This window comes from Aulostomus chinensis, chromosome 6 (assembly GCF_037954235.1).
Source record: "Aulostomus chinensis isolate RoL2024-O1b breed Wild chromosome 6, RoL_Achi_v1.0, whole genome shotgun sequence".
Taxonomy (NCBI): domain Eukaryota; kingdom Metazoa; phylum Chordata; class Actinopteri; order Syngnathiformes; family Aulostomidae; genus Aulostomus; species Aulostomus chinensis.
This window is the reverse complement of record NC_141325.1, coordinates 15,237,215-15,257,294: the sequence shown is the minus strand read 5'-3', so window position 1 is coordinate 15,257,294 and position 20,080 is coordinate 15,237,215. Positions and strand designations below refer to the sequence as shown.

At 41.7% G+C, this 20,080-nt stretch overlaps 2 protein-coding genes across 7 annotated transcripts; one reads left to right on the top strand and one right to left on the bottom strand.

Annotated features, from left to right (window-relative positions):
• Positions 1 to 5,816: 5,816 nt before the first annotated feature.
• Positions 5,817 to 15,383, bottom strand: LOC147260264 (gamma-crystallin M2-like). Of its 6 annotated transcripts, none has more exons than XM_086206759.1 (4): positions 10,978 to 15,383; positions 9,057 to 10,226; positions 8,022 to 8,264; positions 5,817 to 7,929 (listed from the first exon to the last, which is right to left on the bottom strand). In XM_086206759.1, exons 2-4 carry the CDS (start codon positions 9,087 to 9,089, stop codon positions 7,651 to 7,653), a joined length of 555 nt encoding a protein of 184 aa, XP_086062885.1. In that variant the 5' UTR covers positions 9,090 to 10,226; positions 10,978 to 15,383; the 3' UTR covers positions 5,817 to 7,650. The 6 variants fall into 6 exon arrangements, with proteins under 6 accessions (XP_086062885.1, XP_086062886.1, XP_086062890.1 ...); XM_086206760.1 differs by having other exon boundaries at positions 14,723 to 15,383; XM_086206764.1 differs by lacking the exon at positions 9,057 to 10,226 and having other exon boundaries at positions 13,013 to 15,381.
• inpp5e (inositol polyphosphate-5-phosphatase E) lies at positions 12,069 to 19,460 on the top strand. The gene is made up of 11 exons (XM_086206758.1): positions 12,069 to 12,584; positions 14,467 to 15,339; positions 15,982 to 16,105; positions 16,179 to 16,276; positions 16,377 to 16,501; positions 16,637 to 16,756; positions 16,898 to 17,005; positions 17,227 to 17,388; positions 17,493 to 17,608; positions 17,748 to 17,884; positions 18,000 to 19,460. The coding sequence occupies exons 1-11, from the start codon at positions 12,514 to 12,516 to the stop codon at positions 18,130 to 18,132; spliced, it is 2,067 nt and encodes a 688-aa protein (XP_086062884.1). The 5' UTR covers positions 12,069 to 12,513; the 3' UTR covers positions 18,133 to 19,460.
• The last annotated feature ends 620 nt before the right edge of the window (positions 19,461 to 20,080 follow it).

Genomic DNA, 20,080 nt, shown 5'->3' with positions numbered 1-20,080 from the left:
TTTACGAGAAGTGTTAGAGAACTTTTAAAAATGACATTTTCAACTTTTTATTCACGCAAGCTCAGCGAAAGTGACCTTGAACCCTAAACCAGGCTTCTAAGCAGACTTAATGACCAAATTATGCCACTAAATTCATATTTTGCTGCTGAGTTAATAACTCCTTTGATCATCGTCATTCTCATAACGTTTGGTATGCTCCTCAGACTCGGATACGAGGGGAAGTAATAATTAAATTAGTCGAGTGTGGCCTCCATCAGGCTTTCCTCTCTAAATCGTCACATGGAAGTGATCTGTTGAGTCTGTATTAACGGGCCTGACAGAGGTCAGAGGTCACTTTTGGTCATTGCTGCTTCATCAGTGCCTTCTCAGTGCAACTGCCTGAGGTCAAATCAGCAGCCATTTACATACCCTATGCTGCTGATTTACTGCTTCTGTCAGAACTTTTCAGACACAAATTAAAACCCTGCCTGATTTCTGCGACATCTCCCAACAAAACACCTGCTGTTTTTAACCATCTGATGCGGGACAAACAAAAGAGTAAAGCACATGTTTGTTTTTGCGTGAAAAACTTCAATCTGAAAAGCGGATGAATGAAACTGTAGTGAGACTTTTTCCACGAAGGGACCTCGACTACTTCTGCGCTATTTGTTAACCTTCTCAAATTGCTAAGTGGCTAATGCGCCAAAGGTCAGAGGTTAATCCAGTGAAGCAAGTCATACAGAATCACCTCAGCCACCTTCAGGTCCTCATTTGACGACAGAAAAAGAAAGTTGAAGGTAAAAAGTGATAGAAAGTATTGTGATGGAAACAATTTACAATTTAAAGAATAAAAGTATTCCAAAGAAAAGACAGAAAATGATTTATTGTGTAGTTCAGAAGTCTTATTGACCTGCTGGGGGAGCAAATAAATGTAAATATTCTAACTGTAACTGCACTTTGGAATATTTTTGCAATTTTGAGCTAATTGTTCTTGGCTGCAATGTCACTGTGATAATCTCATCAACATCTTTTTTTCAAAATGTTCTCACAACATGTCCTCTGTACCGAGGGTTACCTGCTGCAGGCATAATCGGTATTTTGGAATGAAATCATGAGGTATTGTTTTATGCTCCCAACCAACAGATAATTCTTCCAATTGACTTATCATCAATTCGTCAATGGACTTGTTGATGATGCTAACACAGTACAGCGCATAAGCATGTGTTCACAGCTTTTTACTGCTGCCATGAAGTGATTTAAAAATCAGTTGAATAAAAATAAAATAAAAAAAAACTAAGCTTCCCCTGAGTCTTAAGAGTTACAGTCAAACACAGACACCAAAATAAATAGTAATTTGCTTTTATGCTGAAGTTTCGTCAGACAAGTGTTCCCAGGATCAAGGATGACTCCTCATGTATCGCTGAGAGGCCAAACAGAAACAATACCCTCGGCAAAACAATGGAGACTTAACTCATCGTTTTGAGTGACAGCAGCGATGTTTGTCATAATATTGTCAGGTCAGCAAGGTTATCTAAGCTAGTGACATGCCTGTTGTTGACCTGCCACTCCATTACAAGGTTAAAGGTCAGAGGTCAATGTCTGACGCTTTACTGACCAGTGCATGCGTGTGTGTGTGCGTGTGTGTGTGTGTGCGCGTGTATGTATGTGTGTGCACGCGTGTGTGTTTGAACACGATGGAACACAATAGTTACCATCATTACTGCCACATTCACGCTCCATTCATCCACTGTTACTGGAAGACTGGGCTGTTTGTTTCTTTCACAGAGCTTCCAACTGCAACAAACACAGGGAAGAAGTACAAAACACACAGAGGGAAACGCAGCGGATTGAGGTCACTATCAGTGGCGGCTAGAGGCAGAGGGTGAGAGAGGTCAGTGAGGCACAGGAAAGGAAACACTCCAGTGTTCTGTGTCATGTTTCTATTTAAAGTCACTTTATACATATTTCACATGCACATATGGGACATTTTACTCGAATCGCATTGTAGGATTTGTGTACATTTTTTTTATGTCACATTAAATTACGAACAATTTCTTTTTCAAAATGAGTTACTGTTTATTTGTAGTCACTTTTTTTTAATATAACCGACTAGGGTTTTTCATCTACTATTCAAAAAAACACACTGGTTTATTTGAAAATGCTTTCTGCTGCAGCAGCACTGTATTAAAAAGATAAGTAGCAACCTAAAGCCAAAACAGAAGGAAACATAGACTTTGATTTTAAGATTTTATGTTCCATTCATTTTTCGGTACAAAAAATGTATGAATATTAAAAGAATATTTTCCTGTTTTCAGGGCAAAGACCACAGGGGGTTAATGATCAGTTTATAAAACATAATTGTTGTAGTTAAGTGGGAAAGCTACATTTTTTTGGGGGGGTGGGAGCATGTCACAGGACATTAGTGTGGCGATGGATTTGCAACCTGTCCAAGGTGAACCCCGCCTCTCGCCGAAAGCTGCTGGGATAGACTTCCTTAACAGGATAAGCGGAAGAAAATGGACGGATGGAAAAAGCTAAAACTTCAATAAAAATTCCAAATAAGCTAAATCTTTGCAGTTGCACTGCTTAATAATCTAAATGGGCCACTGTGCACAATGAGTGTGTGTCCTTGCTGTCTTAGTTCACTTTGACAATAAAAAACTTCAATCTTGGACTTTGAGTGTTGGAGAGATTCTGTTGATAATTGTTCGCTAATACTTAAATTTAGATTCTTTTTTTTCTTTTTTTTTACTTGCAGCTCCGCCAAAGGTGCATATTGTGCAGTAACTATAAACAGACAGAAAACTGTTCATCACAAAGGCAGCTCCTTTAATATGTGTTTTGCTCCTCTTGTTTATAAGGTTTTTGTAATGAAGCGCAACGCTAGCAGCAGTAGTTAATGACTGCAGTCCCCTGCTCCTGCCTGAGGCCTGTAACATGTGCTGTCTGTTGGATTCAGACGCTATCATGTGTGATCCACGTGAAGGCACATTGTCTCTGATAGCAGTTACACTCATCCCAGTTAGCTGCCCTGAGGAGAAAAGCCCAGCACCTGCCTGCTTCAGCCTTATGCAAACAAGTAAACCAGAACCTGCGTGCGAGCTGAAGGGAAGTGAGATCAGGTGGAGATGAAATCATTTGTACACACAAGATCATGTCGTCAGGGGGCATCGAGGCTGTCAAACCTGCAGGGTACAATTAGACATAAGATCAGGGGTGGTCGGGGGGTGATGGCACCTAGAGGATCACAGGTGAAATATGTGTGAAATGAGGCTGGAGATTGGTTTGGATTACACACAGCATGTTCAACATCACTTCTGGGGAGGTGAATTCAGCCTCTGGAGCTTTCACATTCAAACTGATGAACATCTGGTCGTTCTAACGATCGGTCCTCTCAACACTGACTTTGTGTTGAAGTACTTTGGTAAACTAACTAACCGTGTAATATTGTCCTTGCAGTGTTTCCTGAGAAAGTAAATAGAATATCCAGAAGCAAATTTGTGAATGACGTATATATATGTTTGAGTATACTTTATATTTGTTATGCTCCGTAATCCATAAACGCTTTGATCTGGGCAAAAACTAAGAAACTGTAGCTATTCCAGTTCAGCACTTGTTCACCATAGCGCCAGGCAGCACGAGCAGATACGTTGACTTGAACCAGTTCACGTGCGCTTGTTCACTTTTGCTTTTGTTTTGCTGCTGCAGCTGTTCTTAGCCTGCAGCCAGCATGAGCTTCAAGCTAAATATACGTGGCTGGTTCTCGGCAGGAGGGAAAAACACCCATTTGTGGTTACTTGACAGGCAAAATATACTTTTGGGTGAAGTAGCAATGCTTGATGCTGAAGTTGTCCTTGAAACAAATCTCCTGCTGGATTTGGCAAACTTTTTTTATACGACTGCAAAAGAAGTATTATCTGTTTTGCAGCATTAAAAATAAACTCCATTCTTTACAACTAAAAACAAAAAAGCCATACATGCATCATTGGAAAAATCATTTAGATTTTTCTCATCTCAACATTTACTCACACTGATTTAGTCTCCACAGACTCTGGGAGGAAAATGGAAACCTGCCAAAAAGTGAGCTCTGATTTTAAGAATCCTGCCTCAGGTTAAAAGACAATGAACTATAGCAGGCTTTGATCTGCCTTCATATCCAGGCAGAATAACGATGACTCCTTTGACTGGAGTTAATGATGTCTGTGGTGTGTAAGCACGCTTCAGAGGGGGATTTGTTGCCAAACCAGCACCTTTAATGAGTTATATTTGTTTTGTTTTATCCCCTTCCACCTCTTACTCACCTCTGTACACAAGGTAATGGAGGAGGAGGAGGAAGAGGAGGAGGAGGAGGAGGAGGAGGAGGGTAGCGTGGTTTAAGATTCAGCCTTCGCTGCACCTGCGTGGAGCTAATTATCCAACTCTCCTGAGGATCATCTCATACCTTTGACTAAGAGAAACTACACCTCTCCTCTGTTTACGAATCATTTGACGCTAAAATCACAATAGATTTGATGGTGTAAATCTGGCTTGCCTCCCCCCACGCTGCTTCACTGATGGATGTGAGGGAAGAGAACGTAGAGGCTTGAAAGGAAAGGAAATCAAGTTCCTACATGTGGCAATGTGGCACCTAGAACAGCTCATCCCCAGGAGGAGTTTTAATAGTTTGCATGAAACAAAAAAAAAAACCAAAAAAAACGGCACTGAAATTTAAAAATGGTTGTCTTTGTACTGGACGAATTATCCATCCATCCATCCATCCATCCATCCATCCAGAGGCGGGGTTCACCCTGGACAGGTCTCCAGTCCATCACAGGACCAACACATAGAGACAGACAACCATTCACACTCACATTCACACCTACAGTCAATTTAGAGTATCAGTCAGCCTCGTCCCCTCTTGATGTCTTTGGACTGTGGGAGGAAGCTGGAGTACCAGAGAGAACCCACACAGGAACAGGGAGAACATGGAGACTCCACACAGAAAGATCCCGTGATGGAGCTGGGACTCAAACCCGGAACCTTCTTGCTCTGAGGTGACAGTGCTGACTGCTGCACCACCGTGCCACCCTGGATAAATCAATGAATTTGAAATTGAATTATCAGAGAATTGTTTGGCTGACAAAGGCCTTTTATACATAAGGGGGCATGAGAGACCCTGTTAAGCACAATTTTGACTATCAAGGGCTTTAGAAGGGTTCAAAGTCATTTTGGGTACTATAACGAAAAGCACAGTATATTTAGCATTTTGAAATGACATGAAACGAAATAAATTTGTGACACAAAATCAAAAATCAATTATGTTTCTTTAACATTTGAAAATCGGATACTATTTACTTCAGTTGTTTGGGAGCTTGCTTTAGCACTTTGTAAAACTCCAACTGTGTTTTGTGGAGTAAAAAGCGTCACCAACCTTCCATTGGCATCAGGGTGAGTAGATGATGACCGTAATTGTATGTTTGGTCAAACTATTCCTTTAAAATAATTTCCAGCTTCACCATATGTGCAGATTTTGACTGGTGTTTGAGCATGTGACTTTAAGTTTGGCAAATTCTCCTTAAAGAGATATGAGAGCCATGATCCTTTCAGATGGAACTTTATCCCAACAACTGCTTGTATTTCGAAGTGCTGTGACACCTGCCGGCCACGTCGGAGCCCAGTCGCTGCTCTGTCATTAGCAGGTATAAAATCTAATAGTCCGAAGTATAATTTCAAAAATTCTACTTGAGTCCACTTTTTAAAACTTCCCTAACTTTTGTGTTAATGCTGAGCACAAGTAAAACACAGACACCAAATCTCTTTGTGGTTAATCATCATCAAACTTTAATCCATCTGTCCCACTTCAGAGGTAATCTCCACACTGGGGGAAGTCATAATCACAGACAGACGTTGCCAAGAATGTGTGTCCTTTACCAGTATCGGTCACAGCACCTTCTCCACACAAAACCCTCCATATCTGTCTGTCGGACGCAGGTCCCTGTCCAACTCTCCCTCATTAAGCATATGTCTCATTTTCCATTTCAGACAGGAGATAGCATAGAAATGCACACAAAAGCACTATTTTCAGGCTCTTCTGCTCATCTCGTCTAAAAGTCTAATGAGAGCAGATCAAATGTAACTAACACCAAAGGGAGACAAAGGGAGTCGTAGCCTTGGGTGAGAGATGAGGCGAGGCTGAACAATGGGCCTGAATGTGCCGTCACAGCGGCGGTATGGAGCAGGACCAGTGAATGCAGATGATTCTGTAATGAGGGATTAAGTGGTGGATTATGGGTATTTATTAAGATGTTTCTGATCCTCATTAGGCTGAATCTCGTATCAGGGCATCGATTCCCCACTCACTCCCTGGATCGGCCATCCTCTGGAGGAAGGAGAGAGGGGAAAGATAAAGAAAATGTGAGGAAGACAGATGTAGAGAGACATGTGCTTCTAATATGCACCTCTGAGGCATCTAACAAAAATTACAAGTGTGAATTAATCTTGGCAAAGAAAGGCAGTGATTTATACTTACATCTTGATAACATTTATGTTATTTCATTTTTTTAATTGATCCCTGCGGTCACTCACGGCATAGCCCACATGGTTAGCAGTAAATGGTTCTCAACACTGGAGAACTCACAACCTAAGCCAGTTTTTTTCAGTTTATTCAGAGTATACATACTCTACAGAAAAAGCACAAGCATCACTGAAATCAGCAAGAATAATCCTCTAGCGCTGTGATTTTCAAACCTGGGGGTTGCGTCCCCAGTGGGGGTCACAAGATTTTTTTTTATGGAGGTCACCAAATGGTTGAAAGAATGTATTTAGACTGGAAACTCTTATGTTGATGTTATTTGTTTTGGTCTAAAATGAATGAGTGAAGCTGCAACTGGAAATAACATAAACTGGAGTAATCTTTAAAAAAAAGAAAAGAAAGGTAAGGCCTTTAATAAGACACTAATGTTGTATTTGAATGGTGAAGTTCTAAAACAAAATGAAAATATCAAAATGAAATGTATTATTCTGTCTTTGGGCAAGAGCATGCAGGGAGGAGGTCACAAACACCAGTCTGATTATTTTTGGGGTTGAGAACCACTGCTCAAGGGTCAGGTGCAAGGAAATCCACTCATAATTCTCAATAAATATCTGCGTGGGCCAACCATTCAACATGACTCTGTCTAAAAGTTCTTAGAAAGACAATATTTACATCTCATAACAACCCTGAGCAACACAGAGGTCAACTGGGAACCGTGCTCATATAATCAGACAAACTGGGCTGTTCCAGTATTTATGTGACAATGTCCAAGTTTACTATATTAGAAATGAGACAAAATGGTTTGAATTCCTCCCTGGTTTAGACTAAACTTCCTTCAGCTCGCTGCGTGTGGGCTGACACGAGCTTTAATTAATAGCGAGAAGCTGGTAGGTATCTCATTCTTGGCCTCTTCATAAGACAAGATCGGTCACGTATACATAGTCGTAAAATATATTTACAAGCCCATCATGTCAGCCTTGATCATAATGGATGCACTATGAATGCCCTCGTGAAAGAAATGATCCAGTTTTCTGCAGGTTCATCAGCAGGGCCCCTATGACTGATTGATGAATGTGGATGTGTAAAGACCGCTTAGACTGATTAATGACTCAAACAGGCCAAGAGCTCAGGGAGAGACAGCTTTATTCAGTGCAGACGGTCTAATAGCAGGAGTCGGTGATGCGCTTCATGCTGGTGATCCTCATGCCGCTCATGCCCATGTTAGCAAAGCTTCTGTACTCGCCAGGCCTGATGTACATCATCCTGCCTCTGAAGTTGGGCTGCTCGTACATCAGCCAGTGTCCATCCATCGCGTTGCAGGACATGCAGTTAGACATGCGGTAACGATCCATGATGTTGTCACAGTCGTCCATCAGCTCATGCATCTGACCTCCGAAATTCTCCCTCTCATAGATCCTCACCTTGAAGGATCCCCTGTGCTGTGGTGCAAGTGAGGAACGCACAACAGCTCTTAGATAAATAAAGGTTGCACTTGGAACAGGTCAAAGGTCAGGAGGGTGATCTATCTTACCATGGGGATCATGCGGCAGGACCTGATGCAGTCATTCATGCCCATCATGTTCATGTAGTCCGCATACTCGCCCCTTCTCAGGAAATACTGGTTGCCCATGAAGTTGGTGCGGTCGTACACCATGAAGCAGCCTCTCTCCACTCTGCAGGAGTGGCACCTGCCCAGGTAGGAGGACATGTCGGGGCAGTCGCTCATGCACTCATAGGAGCGACCCTGGAAGTTCCTCTCCTCGTAGAGGATGATCTGGCAGAGAGGCAGAGGCTTTGTTTGCACAAGCAATTAAGAGGAAAGCTTAGATTCAACTCCTAAATTTATTATTAAGTGTAGACTGCTGTAACTGACCGATTTAGCCATGTGGGGGCAGTACAACTGCCTGCTGTCACAAAAACTGAACGTATTTTACTTGGATGCAGGGAACATGATAGCAAACAAGCCATGAACAACATCGATAGATAATGGCATATTAAAAAGTTGTTTTCAGTCCATCTACAAGACTAAAATCACTGTCCATTTTATCAATTTGAGTTTACTTTATCAGAATAATTGATAAATGCAATTAATGTGCACAGCACCCAAGACATTTCACATTAACAGCAAAGAAGACAACATCTAAGCCAAAAAACAGCATCAAACGTTACAAATTAGTTGCTGTACATTAACTACATTAACTCTTAAGCTGTTAAAGGCTCCACTCCTTTCCCAGGTGGGTGTTTGTGCTGGCAGGAAATTATTTTCCAGAGAATTTACACTGAAAACTCAAAACAAGATTAAGTACATTAAAAGTGAAAGTAACTTCTCTAGTTCCTCAAACTAGATCCTCACTCTCATTTGATTCCTAAACTCAGTTTAAAGAACAGTTGTCGTTGATTTTGTGAGGTTTTTGAAGACTCAAACACGGAGTTTACGTTGTAACATTCCACAGGCACGTTCTAATTTCATTTATTGATGTTACACCTGTCTAATATAAGATTCCAGGTGTTTACGGGCCCTTTGCATTAGAGGTTTCAAAGCTCCAGGGGCCACCAGAGAGCTTACCTTGCTCATCATGGTAATTCCAGTGGAAGTCATTTTACTGGTCAGTGGGCTGCTGCTGTCGGTCTTGCTCTTGCACCAAGCTGTACTCCACCCGGTTTAACCCTTTTCCTTTTATACATGACACAAACACCGGCTCTTTGTTTAAACCCCTGAGCCAGCAACAATGCCATAGAAATGCACAGAATATGGTGGGATTGTGCACATTTCAAGCGACCAGTGGGCTCAGAAATCCTTTGAGCGGCTTCTCGTACAATGTGGGGGGGAGGGGAGCGGGGTCCCAGAGAGAGAGAGGGGGGGGAGGGTTAACAATCAGAGGTCACACCTTGACATTGTTTTTTCTATGTTTTGTCAGCAACAAGCCTTTTTTTCTGAAGTTTTGCGTTTCTGAGAGATGCTGAATAGTGTGCCTTTTGGAAAGGGACTGACTGAAGCTTGTACTCATACCTGTGGAATGTTGTTTTATAAACCATGTTTTAGTCATCACAAAAAAATTCCGATGTTATTCAAAATTTGATCAAAGCATCTTACCACAGACCTGTGTGTGATCACACACACACAACTACATACAACTGTTGTTGAATTTAACAAACAAATGAATGCGAGGGTCTCGGTGTGTGAAAGCTAGATATGAGAATATGCTTCTGCACTTGAGAAGAATACTTCTGATGGAAACTTCCGCAGCCCACACAAAAAAATGATGTTTTTTCCCCTAATTTTTAACTAACAGAAAATGTTTACATAAATGTGACCCAACTTAAGTGAGAATATATATACCATTCACGTGACAATTTGTCAAATAACTGATCGAAATACAAAGAAAAAGAGAAAAATGTGAACGCACCCCTTTGACATTGGAGCATTAAAAAAGCAACTATATATTTAGATATAAATGTGACAATATTTCCAAACTCAGTTACTAGAAGTAACAATTAAAAACTATTCATTGATTGGTTGTAAATGAGGGGGCGGCAAGGCTCAGAGGTAGAGAGCAACCAAAGGGTTGCTGGTTCAATCCTCACTTCCCCCAGTGGCCATGTCCAAGTATCCTTCAGCAAGATCCTGAGCCCCTACTTGCTCCTGATGGCCCTGTGACGGACTGGTGACGCGTCCAGGGGGAACCCCACCTCTCAGCTAATGTTAGCTGACAAAGGCTCCAGCAACCCTGCGAACCTGAATGGATAAGCAGCATAGAAAATGGGTTGATGGACGGGTTTTAAATTACTCTGTAGCCCAACAGCAGTATCTATTTGTTGAACACACTTTGGGAGTTACAGTTTTAGCTCTTGCTTTATTTGATTTGTTGATAATAGATGGACATGATCTGAGATACATCGTTGCCGTTTTGAAGGAGCCGCTTTGACATTAAAAAGTTTACGATTAAATACATCAGAAATGAAGATGAATAAAGTCTCTACATTTGTCAAAGAACTGATGACCACTTTTACTTGTAGTTTTAGTAACTGCATGATTATGTTTAGTATTTATAAGAAAATACAATGCTGAAAGGTTTCCTCCAATTTAACTTCCTCAGGCTATATTTAGTGACAATGCCATGCCTCTATGATTGAGACCTTTTGCTTCTGATTTGTCCGTCCGTCTGAACGGAACACATGATCTCAAATGTCCCCTGAAATGAGCTGATTTTGGTGGTCGTTGTTACCTCACACAAAATATCGTTGAAACGCCTTGAGAATTTCTCAAAAAAACAGCACCAATATCCGATGACCTCAAAAAGATTTGGGAGGTCATTGGTCAATTTCATTGCAACAAGCTCAGTTCATGGAAACCAAGATGCAGTCTCATGATGTTTACCCCATACATGTCAACGCTCAGCTTCACGATTAAAGAAATAACTAAAGCAAAGAACCCACTTTTTTCCAAATACTGCACACAAAAAAGTTTTTCTGGGCTATACGTGTACCTCTGCAGACCTCCAGGTCTGAGCTGCCTCTTTTGTCCATCACTTCTCTCTCAACACTTTTTTCAGATGTCCTGTAGTTATGACCTGTTTTAGTAAAAGTTGTATAGTGTTTTTATTTCTCGCTCTGTGTCCCCATGATAGCGCTTTGAAAGTAGCTTTTTTTTTTTTTTTTTAATAATTGCGCAGTCTTATAAGGAAGGACCTGTTGGGGTTGGAGTGCTGAGCTGGACCCAAAGACTCTGCTAGAGATGCAACAAGAAACAGGTGGGAGAACAGAAGGGCAGGATTGGGCGAGAAATACTCGGACCAGAGCTGTGACCGATTAGGACTGATTAACTGACGAGGTACGGGTGGAATGAATAAAAAGCAGGAAACAAACAATGACAGGAAGTGTAAAGCACATGAAGGCACAGTAGTGAAGTGAATGCAAAAATAAAACAGGAACTGTCTAGACTTATCAAAAAACAATCCACAAACATAAAAAAACAAGAAACAGACGACAATCACACTAAAAAATAAAACAAAACAAAACAAGAAACGCATGAGAACTAAAAAAAATTAAACGGTCAAAAATACAAACAATAGAGTCCAAAACTTGAAGTTCATAACAAAAAGTGGTCATGACCATGACGTGATAGCCGGACACAAAGGTTTATCATTCATTCATTCATTCATACATCATGTCCAGTAGGAGCTGGGCGACTCACGCAGTGTTGGACCCCACCAATAGGGAAGGCCGGACAAATGCGTGAGGGTGCAGGTGCACATGTACCTGTTTGATCAGTTTGATTGACCTCGGTGATTGTGATTCGTCAAAGAGGTCTGCGATATCCCTAAAGCCACCCTGTGATGTCATGAGGGGGCTTTGGGGGAACACACCGACACTTGCCCCACACGTCACAGAACACAGATGTGTGACTTTAATCTCAGTATTCACGCTGTGATGTCACTGATGTCTGTCATAATTTTGACCAGTGTTTAAAATGTGGATTTACACAGAAAAAGAACAAGAAGACAATTTCAATCCCTATTGAGTCATTTTACAATTTTGTCATCGTGCCATCTGTAGACAATTGTGCATAATCATTGGAGCAGGTTTACATGTGCAATTTGTCTGACCAAATGTGCAGATTTAGTTTAGTTTATTATTGTGTTTGACTGGTTACGCAAAACTTTGCTCTCCCTCCTCATATCTACCAAAAACTATATCTTTGAATTTACCATCTAATCCACTACACGTCTTCCCTAAAGAAGTGGTACTGACAGGCTAAATTACAGCTGCTAGTTTTCATGTGTAGTACCTAAACAATTAGTACTACAGAAACCAAAACAACTGATATAACCTATGATATCTACACTATCTATTTAGAAAGGGAGGGAGACATCCGAAAGCGTTTGTATGTGAACAGGGCCGTAACAGGGCTACGGCCACAAGGGGCGCTGTGATATCAGTTTACTCATTCAGTGACTCTCCCCTGGTAACAAAGAAGGTGTTGTCAAGCGTTGCTAAGGAAGTGCCGAAACGCCACGAAGAAGATGATTATGAAGTTGCTAAGGAAGTTCCTCAAAGTTAGCCGCTCTGGAAGAGTAGGCAACAGTAATAAGAGGTAATATTTTTTTTATTAAAATACAGCGTTGAAGCCAATAAAATACATCGGCTTTTTATTGGCTTTATATTGAAAAGCTGCTTCACTGAACGTTAGCTCAGTTACCTTGCATACTGTTAATGTTTATAAAGCAGCTTTGCTAACCACTGTAGTGTTATTCGCAAGGTTTAGCGCTGCAGATCAAGCTAACGTTAAACGCAGCCAGTAAGAAGAAATTAGGTCTAAATAACGCTGTTGAAATGGGAACTCAACAAAACAGTCTATTGTTTAACATGCGTTTTTAACGTTTATCGTAGCTGCCAAGGTTCTTAATAATTGCCCTGATCTTCTGTTTTGTTTTTGGTCAAAATGTTATTTTAGCCTACGAGCATTTCTGATGCTGCATGCTAACTATTGACAATCATGATTGATACGCTAAACTGACTGACCTGGATACGAGCACTGTGTGAATAAATCGTTTGCGCTTTCTTATTTACGTCAGCTGATGGGTATTGTTATAGTCCACAAGCTGGGACAAGGCGAAGTGACAATCAATATCCAAGAAAAAAAAAATCCCGCTTTAACGGAATCTAAGTTACTAGCAGTTTACACTGGCTGTCGAAGCTAATATTATATTTTAATTTAAGGATAGATGTTCCACATACAACCAACAATTACCTATGATGCCATGTTAGCCTAGGCTAAGACTGATTTTTATAATGATTTTAATATAATTGATTTGATTGATTTTAATATAATTCTACTTTTAAGAGACTCAATTGTTCAGAGAGCACCTAGGCACTTAACCTGACTCTTCTCCTCTTTGTCCTGTGGGGTAGAATAAGTCAGAGGGTCCAAGACCCAGCACTTAGTGATATGTAGCACTAACTGTGTTGTGTGATGTTGTATGTCTGTCAAAAAAAAAAGAGGGAGGGGGGGGCGACACTTCTTCTGCCACTAGATGGCAGTACCTATGACCAAATCACAACTGAAGCACTTTTGCGCTTACTATGGGTTTTTCCTTAAGTCTGAATTCTTGCTTGTGTTGTACGTCGCTTTGAACAAAAGCGCCTGCTAAATGAAATTGTAGAATTGTAGAGTAATTTTCCACTTGTTGCTTAAACGTTCCAGTGGGTGATCAGGTGGAATTGTATTGTTTTTATTTTTTGTTACGTTCAACTTCTGCTTTGGGAAGTGTTCGATATGGAAGTTAACTTGACTCACAATATTTCAAAGAACTGTGTCATTCACATTCTGATTGAAAAATGTGAAATGACTCGCGTGATTTTTTGTGAGGATCTATAGCAAACAAAGATGCTTGGTGGGGGGTTTTAAGTCTGAAGGATGGCATTTGTTGCCTGAGATAACTCTGCAGCACCACAGTACTTTGTTTAGGGTTTTTTTTAAATGACATTTTTTCTATACGGTTAGCTTTGTGTTAACACAGCTATTCCTACCTCACTGAAGGGGGATATTGTGGGTTTCCCCATTAATCAAGAAGCCACTCTTCTCCCCGGACGAACGTATTTTTAACCAGTGTTTTTCAATCAATCAAATATGATCAATGCTGTGACAACAACTGCTATCATATCCATTTTTGAACAAAGAAACACATTTTTAATATTTTTGAAGAGAGGAAGGGTTCTCACTTAAAGTGGAAGAGCACTATAAGATTTTGCATTCCCTTCTCCAAGCACTGTGTACTGGTAGAACGGGATATGTGGAGAGTTAGTTTCTTAGTTATGGTTTCTCCCTTTTGTTGTTTTTGGTTTACATTTATTTGTAATTGTTCTTTCCTTGCTTCTAAAAGGAGGGCTCACTCAAAATAATGATTGTATGCTGCTATAATTGTTTCTACAGTAAAAGATATTTCAACAGAATTAACTCATACCCTGTTTCTCAGGTGTCTGTCCATGAGCAATGAGCTGACCATCCATAGGACCCAGACTGGTCCCAAACATGAGGAGAGGATGACTCAGAATGGAGAGGAGACTGGCCTCCATCAACCCAGTGAAAGCCCTCTGAATAGGGTCTCAGATGACAATGACAGTAGGCCACTCAAGACCTCCATAGTGGATACCAAAACATTCAAAGAACATAACGATGCCCTTAAACTCCAGCAGATAGCACGCAATGGATCAGGTGACCTTAGTCCTTACCTGCCTCAGCCCCCCTCATTACCTAGGGTATCACGGGGCAGGAAATGTGGCTTGCCAGAGGAGGCTGTAAGAACCAGGAGGTTAAGAAACAGCCAAGAGAGTCTGAGTGACCCAGCTGAGACTGGCTCATCTACGGACTCTCTCAAAGAGGACCGAGCTGCTCCAACTTCTGGTGGCTTTGTTTTTAATGATACCGTCCTGAAGAATGAGCAAGACTCCACTGTGGGACCTGCTGCTACAACAAAGCCCATGGTCTTCCGATACCGAGGGAGCAGTCTCTCTGAGTATGAAAGGAGGCCCAACAGCCAGGAGAGTGACCCCATAGACCTGAGCGGGAGGTCCGGCAAGGTGCGTCTGTCTCCGGTGCAACCCACAGGGCCACTCCCTGTTCTGGAGAGGAGCTTCGCATCAGCCACTTCAAGGGCAGCTAATAGGATTGACAGGGATTGTTTGGATTATTGCGCACTGGCTCGAGAGAAGCTCGGGGAGAAACTCAACCGAAACAATAGTGACAGCCGGCTTCTGGAGAACATGGGGTCGGATAGTGCCTCAGTCAACTCTATGAGGTCCAACTACAGCGTGCTTAGCCCCATCATACCTCAGGATATGAGGAACAGGTACAGTAGGTGCAGCAAACATATAGATAATGCACCTGTGTTAGAGCGAGTTTGTGTTGGCTTTTGTTTTCAAGGCTAGCTAATTGACTACCTCATTATGAAATTAGTTAGAGGCTTGCTAGAATGGAACAGTAGCCAGTTATAAGACCTTTCCCCTTTGCAGCAATAATATTATCATGTTGCAGTGCGTATAGCTTGAAATACAAAATAAAACTGTGCCAGGTTAAAGCGTCCCAGTTGTTCCCAGTCCTTAAGTTGGACTTCAAATAAATGTGTCCACGCTGGGACTGCATAGAAAGTAGATACAACATCTTACAGTATATCCGCTGGTGTCCTCTGCGTGCACTGTCCACTGGGTTCCCTCAGTGTTCTCCAATGCTGGCTCACTGTTAATTTGTCCTGAAAGCGAGGCTCATCACGTCCGCTCTCAGAGCATATACATGACTCACATTTTTAAGGGAAAACGGGAACGTGACAGAGCAAAGGGGATTATCGCAGGATCACAGGAGATGCTCACTCAGCACAGTTTTTGGCATAGAGATTCTCAGTACATAGACTACAGAATGAGTATTTTTGATATCATTACTGCAATAAGGTTCAGTTCTGGTCAAACCGTTCGTATTTGAATTGTGTGTTTTCCAGAAGCTTTCTGGAGGGCAGTGTGCTGGGAAGTGGTGCCCTCTTGGGGGCTGAAGAGTTGGACCGCCACTTCCCGAACAGGCGAGTGGGCATCTACGTCGCCACGTGGAACATGCAGGGTGAAAAGGTACAGTACAGTGGCGCTTCTCTCACAAAGTCTTCAAATAACTAAATTGTAACACAGTGTTCATCATTTCCAGGGGCTACCAGCAAATTTAGATGACCTCCTCCTTCCAACAGACTCTGGATGTGCACAAGAATTTTATGTTATTGGAGTCCAGGAAGGTTGTCCTGACAGGTAAGGCACTTGATTGCTTTCTCTGTCAGGGATGATGACAGTTAAAATCCGCTTGACTGTGTTGAGATACGATACGATACATTTTATTCTGTTTGTGCAGGAGAGAGTGGGAGGTCCGTCTTCAGGAGACTCTGGGGCCACACTACGTTATGCTACACGCAGCATCACATGGTGTTTTGTACCTTACTATATTTGTCAGAAGGGACCTCATCTGGTTCTGCTCAGGTCAGTTTTCTTAATGTGATCACATGGGGGCGTTGTTACTTTTATAACTTGTGAAATTATTGGAACACTATCTGTTTTACTCTGATGGGCACGCTATTTTTTACAAATCCTAACCACAAAATTTCCGCTTCACAGAGGTGGAGCACGCAACTGTTACAACCAGGATCATGTCGCAGATCAAGACCAAAGGAGCTTTGGGAATCGGCTTTACCTTTTTTGGCACCTCTTTCCTCTTCATCACATCTCATTTTACCTGTGAGTACGACAATCCCCAAATCAAAAATGCAAATATTAATCAGTAATGCAAATATTAAAAGCTAGAAAAGCATTCCATAAGTACAAGTTTTTACCTTAGTGAAATAAAATGTACTGCTTTTATCTTTTATTTTCTTCCAGCTGGAGACGCCAAAGTGTATGAGAGAATACTCGATTACAACAAGATCATTGAAGCCTTAGCTCTTCCAAAAGACCTTCCTGACACCAACCCGTATCGCTCAACAGCATGTAAGTGTCACAAGGTCTTTTCACATCTTGTGTGATTTATTCTTCAAAACAAATAATTATTGGGTCTGGAAATTTGAATTTGTTTGCTTCTATGACCCTTCTTCCTATTTGCGTCCCAGCTTTTCCCCTATTGAGTTTGTTTTATTGTTATTTGTATACTTAGTTGTGATTAAAGCTGGTAATGATAAAGGCAAATGATCTTTAATTTTTCTCCTTTCTAGCTGATGTCACTACCAGGTATGATGAAGTCTTCTGGTTTGGAGACTTCAACTTTCGGCTGAGTAAGGACCGGACAGATGTGGAGGCCATCATGAAGCGTACAGTAGATGGTGTTATGGACCCTCTGCTGGAGCACGACCAGCTTTCCAAGGAAATGAAGGATGGTATGTATCCTATTAAAATACAATAACAGCTCAAAAGAAAGTTCCATGAGAAGTACATTTTATGTGATGATTCTCATCCTGCAACATTTATGTTTCATCTGCAGGTTCAATCTTCAAAGGATTCCACGAGGCAGAAATTCACTTCCTCCCCACGTACAAATTCGACATGGGCTGTGATGTCTACGACACGTCCTCTAAACAGAGAACGCCATCCTACACAGTAAAGAGATAAACTGCTGATGTAGCCATCAAATAAACTCTGTAGTGTCTTTAGATTAGGCCGTAATTCCAGTCCTGAAATGCTAAGGAAAACTTGTCATGTGGGTGTCAGCAGGGTGAAACCTCTGTTGTGTTCACAGGACAGGATCCTGTTCAGGAGCAGGCAGGCCGAAGACATAACAGCTGTCAAATACACCAGCTGCTCAAACATCAAGACGTCCGACCACCGCCCTGTCATCGGCGTCTTCCAGGTCAAACTGAGGCCCGGTAGAGACAAGTGAGTCCCAGTATTTTATTCCTGTCATCAGTCAGAAGGGGTGTAAATGTAATTCTTTGAATGGAATGAACAGACTTTTGATCTGTTTTGATCTTTGCTCGTGTGTGTTGGACAGTATTCCCCTGGGTGCGGGTCAGTTTGACCGGAGCGTATACTTGGAGGGCATTAGGAGGAGGATCACCAGGGAGCTGAAGAGAAGAGAGGCCATGAAGAACCAAAACAACAGCACCATCTGTTCCCTCTCATGAACTGTTAAACTGGCTCAACAGACCAGGCTGGACTGGACTTTTGTATGCCAGAAACAGGCAGGTGAAAAGGACCAAAAAGAAACCAGGACTACTCAGAACCCAGTGCTGGTTGGGGTAACTGAGCAGAGTGTGCCCTCTGTTGGCCATGAATTGTATGTCCTGGCAAAACGGATGGAAGGGGTTGGCTGGCTATGCTTTTTAACCCTAACCATGAACCCTGGCCAGGCACAGCCTGAAATCTATCAGCTATTTGGATGCTTCTCACAACCAAAGACTCACCATCTCCAAGGGTAACCACTGGGGTCAGGTGTGCTGCCAAAAAGGTGGCGGTGAAAGCAGGAGACTTCGACTGACTAGACCCGGGCAATAAAGGCCAGTTCTGTGGGGTAGGGAGCCAGAGTCGGAAAGTAGGGTCGAAGAATTTTTGGGGGAGGGAAAGTCCTTTTCAAAAAGTTACTTTTTTACTTTTTTCAATTTTGCCAGGCCAGATCGTATCACTGAGCTCCTTATACACACACACACACACACACACACACACCAATACACCAATCCCTGCCCCTCTCAGCACCATACCCACCTATTGGCATTTTTCTAAATTATATAGCAGGTGGTTTTGGAAGTTGATCAGGGGATTTAGGTACGTTTTAGAAGTGTCATTGCATTCAATTTTGAATTGTTGTTTAAAGGTGTGTAAAAAGCATCGTGAACCATTAAGTTTCTCTTATAATGCTTACATCAGTGTTCATATGCCTTTTTTAATCAAACTACTTACTTAAAATGAACGCAGTAAAGACTGAGGTGCACTTTTTTTAAATGTCATTTAGATGTCTGTCACTGACTTGAAGTTGAGTGTTTCGATATACGAGAACAGTGTAAAAAGAAGCTGTTGGTGATGAGGTCAAATATGATTTCAAGAGCACGAAATGCCTTTTTTTTTTTACATGCTATCGTGAAATTTCAGGGACATGAATGTTGTACACTCACTGAGGACTTTTGAAGGAACTCAATTTCTATAGAAAAGTGTTTTAATTATACTGTCAAGATATTATTTTTCTTTCACTAGGCCAAGTGACCCTTTGTAACAGACTGTAACTCAATGCCTTACCTCTCATCTCACTGTTGTTTAACCGTGACATAAACTGTCTGTCTGTACTGTACCACATTAATGAACTCTTATTCCCAACATGAGGAGAGGCAGCTCTGGTACGACTCTTCTTCCTTTTAAGTGCCTGTCGGTCCTACTTTCATCATCTCAGGATCTCTGTATCTCTTTTTCTATCTCGCCTATGTGACATAACAAGGTGTAATAAACATTTTAAAACGATTTTTTTTTCTGAGAACAAGCGGTCAATTTCAACGCTGCACATTTAAATGTACCTTTTTCTTTGAGGAACTGCTTACATCTATAGATGGTTGAGTTTTTCATGTTTCAAAGAACAGGCATCAAAAGCCATTGAAATAATTCATTGTATTTTGCTTCTGCTTATTGAACCCTCCAAAAAACGTAAGCCCCTAAATTTGAAGAGGAAAATGAGAGTGGAGATGTTTGTGTTTCATCAAGCAGTGTGACATCAACATCTGTTAGCACAGGAATTAACCTAGCTGGGCATGAGGACAGGGCTGCTTGATCAAACTCCACTGTCACAATTTAAAAAACATTTTTTTTAGAATTTCCACCCATCCATTTTCTTGCGCTTATTCCTGTTAAGGGTCGCGGGGGGCTGGAGCCTATCCCAGCGGCTACAGGCGAGGGGCGGGGTTCACCCTGGACAGGTCACCAGTCAATCACAGGACCAATACATAGAGACAGACAACCATTCACACTCACAGTCACACCTACAGTCAATTTAGAGTATCAATCAGCCTCGTCCCCTCTTGATGTCTTTGGACTGTGGGAGGAAGCTGGAGTACCAGAGAGAACCCACACAGGAACAGGGAGAACATGGAG

Excerpts from the sequence above, each read along its gene's own strand:
- LOC147260264 (XM_086206759.1), bottom strand. The coding sequence starts at position 9,089 with ATGACTTCCACTGGAATTACCATGATGAGCAAG. Across the intron at positions 8,265-9,056 it reads GAATTACCATGATGAGCAAG|ATCATCCTCTACGAGGAGAG; the intron begins GTAAGCTCTCTG and ends CCTCTCTGCCAG. Across the intron at positions 7,930-8,021 it reads CCTGCCGCATGATCCCCATG|CACAGGGGATCCTTCAAGGT; the intron begins GTAAGATAGATC and ends CTTGCACCACAG.
- inpp5e (XM_086206758.1), top strand. The coding sequence starts at position 12,514 with ATGATTATGAAGTTGCTAAGGAAGTTCCTCAAAGTTAGCCGCTCTGGA. Across the intron at positions 12,585-14,466 it reads GTAGGCAACAGTAATAAGAG|GTGTCTGTCCATGAGCAATG; the intron begins GTAATATTTTTT and ends CCTGTTTCTCAG. Across the intron at positions 16,502-16,636 it reads CCTCATCTGGTTCTGCTCAG|AGGTGGAGCACGCAACTGTT; the intron begins GTCAGTTTTCTT and ends TCCGCTTCACAG.